The sequence below is a fragment of the Vigna radiata genome, chromosome 7 (assembly GCF_000741045.1).
Source record: "Vigna radiata var. radiata cultivar VC1973A chromosome 7, Vradiata_ver6, whole genome shotgun sequence".
NCBI lineage: Eukaryota > Viridiplantae > Streptophyta > Magnoliopsida > Fabales > Fabaceae > Vigna > Vigna radiata.
The window spans coordinates 48,270,063-48,277,076 of NC_028357.1; the positions used below are offsets into that span (position 1 = coordinate 48,270,063).

At 26.4% G+C, this 7,014-nt stretch overlaps 1 protein-coding gene across 1 annotated transcript in view; it reads left to right on the forward strand.

Annotated features, from left to right (window-relative positions):
- The first annotated feature begins 6,338 nt into the window (after positions 1-6,338).
- The window catches only part of LOC106768464 (pathogenesis-related protein 2-like), an 11,497-nt gene continuing 10,821 nt past the window's right edge, over positions 6,339-7,014 (forward strand). The window contains exons 1-2 of the mRNA XM_014653639.2: positions 6,339-6,596; positions 6,676-6,987. Coding sequence (XP_014509125.1) covers positions 6,416-6,596; positions 6,676-6,962 — 468 coding nt within the window. The 5' untranslated portion in view covers positions 6,339-6,415 and the 3' untranslated portion in view covers positions 6,963-6,987. The remainder of the gene's footprint in view (positions 6,597-6,675; positions 6,988-7,014) is intronic.

Here is a 7,014-nt window from a genome sequence, read left to right on the forward strand (position 1 = left end):
CTCTATTTATAAGGACAAGCTTTGGTGTTACCGTGTTTGTTAATGTGAATCTAAAGCTGACACACTGAAACAAGATCGTTGTGGAGCCATAATCTGTTTACCAAGAACATGAAAGTTCTTTTTATCTAAATAAACAATCTTCTTAAAACATGATCATGCATCATTCTTTTTTATTTTTCCATTATCACTCTCTTTTTAATTAATTTTAAATACTATTATTTTATTTGTTTGTCGGGTATTCCCATCTGCGAGCTTTCAAATTCAAAGAATGAAAATTGTACAGACACCTCAATTTCAACAATGGCGATTGTTTGCTCTGTTTGCGGGAATGGATAATTTCATATTTTATATTTTATATTAAAATAGTATATTTTTAAAACTCGCCGCCATGAAAAATTTAGAGAATTCTTTATAGACGGCCTTCCAGACGTTCTTGAAGTAATTGGAGTTTGGGGGTTTTCATTACGAGATTCGAGAAAGTAATATTATTATTTTCATCAATTTTTTCACTTATTTTCTTAGTTTTCACTTATAAATAAGATAATCAATTCATCTACGCCAACGAATTTAAAAATTTAACAATACTGTTTATTAAATAAAGTATTATATTTTAAATATTAATTTTAAAAACTAAAAAATTCATAAAATAACAAATTATTGTATTGAAAATAATAAAAAAACCTCATATATAACTATACCATATAGTCCTTTGCCTTATGACTACCTGGTCAAAGTTTCTAATAACATTAAAAGGTCACTTTTAATCCTAATTGTATTTATTGTAAATTTAAAATTTTATTGTGATAACTGATGGAATACATTTAAATGATTTGAGGGACCAAGTATATACTCACTTCCTTAGTTTTGAAACTAAAGACGAAAATACTAAGGATAATCCTAACGGTGACCTAAGATAATGTTAAAAGATTAAGGAAAAAGTGTGAATGAGTGTTAACTATGATCATCTACTCAACACCCAAAATAATAATAATCTAATATTACTTGTATTTCTTCAATTATGTGGTCGAGATTATAAGTCTTTCAAGTCTTATGCTTTAAGTACTTGTTTTGTATCACTGTTTGTCCTTCACTTCATTTGGTCTAGTTGGAAAGTTGCCAAAGATTACAATAAATGCAGAATATTTCCACCATCTACCTCATTACCTTGTACTAGTATTTATAAACTTCTGAATAAGCTTCATAAACATCGACTTAATCATGGTCCAACTAGTAATTATCTTATTTTGACTTAAATTAATCATTATTAATCTTAATTACTATTTAAAGGCAATAGCTTGGTCCATGGGGTTGAACTGCTAAGTCTCAGGGTATGTATTTAAATAAATGTTCCTGGTATGAATATTTTTCTTCGAAAATAACTATTTAACCCTAAATTTTGTCATAAAAGCATGATGAAATTTGATGATGCTTGTATTTGTAGTCGATGGTTCTCTCAAAGAAAATGTAAATTATAGAACAATATATATAAGATAATTTTAAACAACTTTGTAATGAAAAATTGATGTTTTTTTCTAATCTTTCTAAACATAATTAATTATTTAAGATTATAATCAATTTATTATCTCAAATAATGACATCAAAGTATTTTATAAACTTTACAAATTAATTGATTATTTTAATTAATAGTCAAATTTAAACTAGAGTTGACTGAGTCAAATTTAGACAAACTTTAATTAGGGTCGACTCGGTCAAAATCGATCAAATTTTGATTAAATTTACTTGGTAAATTCAATCAATTTTGATCATGATTGATTCTATCAAATTCAACTAAAGTTCGATTGAAATCGCGATCAAATTTCAATTATGATCCAGTCTGTCCTAAATCAACCTTTAGTCTGACCAAATTCATCTCAACGCTTATTCGTTCTAACTTTGTATCTATATTCCTATTCCTATGTGCTACTATATTTTTTTTATCAACGAAATAGTTTTAAGTTATTTTTCAATTAACTTTATTGCACTATTAAAGGTTTAGTTTTAACTAAATTATAAAATAATTCAATTTAATTTTCATTTAAAATAATTCTGTATTTTTAACATTATATAATACATTTATTTAACATGACAGTTCATTTTGTTAATTTATGTATCTCTTCTATCTATTATTGGATGTATTGCAATGAGATTGTCTCTGAGTAAAGCCCGTGCAAAGAAGGTTTTGGGCCATCGTTCGTTTTTTTTACCAACATTATTCTCTGTAATGTAAATATAACGAGATGGTTTCAAAAAGGTAATATGTTTTTTGAGTTTTCTACCATTATCTTTATGCGTTGTCAAGTATTGCGTTGGGAAGCATTCTTATTCAAAGAAAACAAATTGTACAAAGTCAATTTCAACGATGGCGACTGTTTGCTGTATTGATCGGAATGAATAATTTTACATTAAATTATTAGTATTCAGTTCTTATTTTAGTATTTTATATATATATATATATATATATATATATATATATATATATATATATATATATATATATATATAATAAGTATAGGACATCACAATCACCTGACAATTCCTTTTTAGGGGTAATATAAATTATTAAAAGAATAAAGTTTTGTATTTATAAAGAAAAGGAGAAATTGAAAGGTAAAACAGGAATGTAAATGCATGTAGAAAATTTATTGGGTATGATGATCTTTATATATGACAAGAATGTTAAGAATGAATGTAAAATGTTAAGAATTTTTATATATATAAAGGAAAAGAGAAATTGAAAGCTAAAGTAGTAAATGTAATAAAATGAAGTAAGAATTTATTGGGCATCAAAATATTATGATTCTTATATATATCAAATGTTTACAATTGGATTTTAACTCCAACTCAATTTTATAATACTAAAATAAAATTTATATTTATTTACAAATTATAATATCATAAGAAGTGAACTTTTAAATGTAACTTAATATTACAAAACTATTTTTTAAAGAAATATTTACATATTATATTTTATAAATTAATTTTATTTATAATTGATGTAAAACTTAAATCTCATTGTATATATTCTTGTGTATTTAGCACAAAAGAAAAGAATTCGACACATTTGTTTACACCAAACTCACCATATCTACTACTTGTTTATTTAGATATTGAAACACAATATTTTCATACATATATCTTGGTGGTCTTCGGATTTCAGTCAAACTGTGCATAATATACTTTGTCTAACCGTCCAAAGAATTTTATGTTTACTGTTGTTGATTTCTGAGGCTATGAGTTAGCTTTCCCCATTAATGACTATAAGTGTCATTGAATCCAAAGAGAAACGTCTTTAGTCAAGAAATGCAATTAATCAAGAAAAGTATAGTCAAATAATTGATGGGTGGAAAGTTTACTAACCTAATTTAACTTCAATTTATTACATCTTTGACTTACAAGATTAACCCAAATTATTCTATGTTGTTTTTCTCTATATTTATATAAAGTTTAAAAAGATAAAAAAAATTATATTGGTTAAAAGATAACATGTATCATTAATTTTTGTTTTTCAACTATTAATTTCTTTTCATTTAATTTTAAATATTATTATTTGATGTGTCTGTAGCTTTCAAATTCAAAGATAATATTGGTATGTACATGTCAATTTCAACGACTGTTTGCAGTATTTGGGGAGTGGATAATTTTATAGTTTATATTAAAGTAGTATATATATATATATATATATATATATATATATATATATATATATATATATATATATATATATATAATTCGCAGCCTTGAAAAAATTAAAGAATTCTTTATAGACGCCCTTCCAGGTTTAGTTGAAGCAATTGGAGTTTGGGTTCTCATAACCAGATTCGACAAAGTAATATTATTTCTTATTAGTAGAGACTTTGATTAGCTTGAGCCTGTATCCTATGTAATTATTATTAAGCTTGAACAGATTCTATTTATCTATTATATATATATTTTTTAAAATTGAATTCATCTATTTAAATTTATAAATATAGAAATATTTATGAAATCAGACAATAAGTTTATCTGTGCTAACGAATTTAAAAAATTAATAATTTTCTTTATTAAAAAAATGTTGTGTTTTAAAAGTTTAATATTACAAAATAAAAAATTACTACATTTAAACGTTTATGTGTATATGTGTCAACACCCAATTTCGTCTGGAAAAGTAAATAATCAAAATTAAATAATAAGAGAATAATAATTAATGGTGGATAAAGAAAAAAAAGGAAAAAGAAAATAATAAAATAATCTTCCTTAATGCAGGACACGTCACTTTAGAATGTTTTTTGAAATATTAGTTTAATATGGTAATAATTTGAATTATATTGTCTAACAATAATTACAATCTTTGTCATTTATTTGATTGCAATCAAGACCATTTTTTCCCTATTTTGTCCATTGTCAATTAATTCGCCATTAAGGCAAGATCACATTAATATCAATATGTGCCTATAAATACACAGTCTGTGGAAGGAAAAGGGGGAAAAATAGAGGAAAACACTCAGAAATATTAGAGATTGAAGGAGAGAGTATAGAAAAAAAAATATGTTCTCACACATAAAGGTTTTGTGAGCAACAATCACAGGAAACACTAAGTGAATTCTAAAAGCTAAAGAGGTATGTCTACACTCCTATTCTTCTCCTTTTATTATACTTTAAAGTTTTCTTCCAAAGACAGATAATGTTTTCTTAAAATCATGATTTTTTAAATATAAGTACGCGTCGACCTATGACCAGTTTTTTTTTTCTTTTTATACCATATTTTTAACACGAAAAATACAAAACTATTTAAAACCAAAAAAAGGTTCATTTTTGTTAAACTAAATTTTTTTAACAAATTCACAAACCTTTTTCTACATAAAGAACTATGTGATCCCTATTGTCCATCAATGGATGTACGTAGGACTAAGGTCAATCCTTGTCGGGTTCATAAAACAAAAAATATTTTTTTGTTTCCTAATAATTTTATTTTAGTTTAATTTCATTTTTTTTAGGGAAAATTAATTATTTTGGAAAACCACGTTAATTTTATACATTTAATTAGAGGTACTGCCTTTCGGCAGGCGTGCTAGGGTGCTAATACTTTCCTTACGCGTAACCGATTCCCGAAACTAAAAATCTGTTTTCGTAGATCATACTTTTATTTTAGGTTTTTCCATAGTTTTTCCATAATAAACTATGGTGGCGACTCCCAAAATATTTTTCAAAACCCGTTTGTTTTTCGGTTCGTCGTCCCGTCGTGATCCCGGTTGCAATAATATGTATGATTTATTTTATTTAATTTATGTTTATTTTATATTTGATACGATTTAATTGATTTAAAATAATTTTTAACGTTTCTTTTGTGTTTTTTATTTATTTACTATGATCATTTTATTTTATTGATGTGAATAATTAAAAAATAGGTGTAAAATATTTCCGATGAAAGACAATTAGAAGTAGGTAAGAATATTTTAAATATATTTGTTCATCTCCATTTTACCGTTACCTTTCTATAAAAAAACAATCAAACAAGAAATGTCTAGATCTCATTTAAAATATTATATGTTAATGTTATGAAACAATTATAACCATAAGACGAACAATATTGTCTATATTTTCTCTTTATTGGGGATTTAAGAAAAGATTAGCATATGAAATTATATAGACGTGCATTTTTATATATCAATGTCGCTAAAGCTTATGTTTTGTTTTTTAATTGGAAAAAAGAAGCTTAATTATATGATTTTAATCTTTATTTTAAGTTATTAAATGGGATTTAAATACAAGAATAATGCATAAGAATAAAAATCCTACAATTACGATACTATATAATGAAGCAAATTAATTGATAAATTATGCATTGATAAAGCAAGTAATTAAAGAATCGCAACCCCGAGAATTTTAAGAATTGGGAGGCCGCCATTCTAGAATGTTAGATAGGAAACTGGAGTTTACGCTTTCATATATTTATACTAAATATTTTATATGAATAATTCGTTTTTATTAACATGTTTAGTTTTTAAGACAATAAGAATCATATTCGTAATAATCAAAACTTTAATTTTATAATTTTTATTAATAATGAATATAACTGAATTAAGTATACGTTAGATTTTTAATAATTGTTATTTGTTAGAAATTAAAATTGATTCATAATTATAGTAATAAAAAACACTAAAAAAGAATTAAATATTATAATTTTTTTATTATATAAAAAAATGAAATATATCAAACAGTCTTATTATTGTATTTTTTAAAAAAGAATGTAATAAACGAAGAACAGAGGATGCCCCAAAACCTTGTGTCAGCTTCACACTTTGATATTCATAGAAAGAAACACATAGTTTGTGCTTATAAATAGACGTCAGTCTCGGCCAAATACCCACAAACCAAAAACATCTTCTTCTCCTTCTATTTTCATATTCTTCAATCTCTTTTATACCATCCATTAATCATGGCTGTTTTCACCTTCGAGGACCAAACCACTTCTCCCATAGCTCCTGCTACCCTTTACCAAGCTCTTGTGAAAGACGCCGACAACATCGTACCAAAGGCGGTTGATTCCTTCAAGAGTGTCGAAATCGTTGAGGGAAACGGTGGTCCCGGAACCATCAAGAAAATCTCTTTCCTTGAGGGTAAGATATATATCTTCACTTTTTTTTCTGCATGTTTTCTCTGTCTGCATTGTAACACTATATCTTCACACGTGAACAGATGGAGAAACAAAGTTTGTGTTGCACAAAATAGAAACAATAGACGAGGCAAACTTGGGATACAGCTACAGCATTGTTGGAGGTGCTGCTTTGCCAGACACTGCAGAGAAGATCACAATCGACACTAAAATCAGTGATGGCCCCAACGGAGGATCACTTATAAAGCTGAGCATATCTTACCACAGCAAAGGAGATGCACCGCCCAACGAAGATGAGCTCAAAGCTGGCAAGGCCAAGAGTGATGCTCTTTTCAAGGTCATCGAGGCTTACCTTTTGGCCAATGCTTGATCGGAACTTGAGTCATTAGCCACATCTTTCCTTATATTATATTATATGCAAG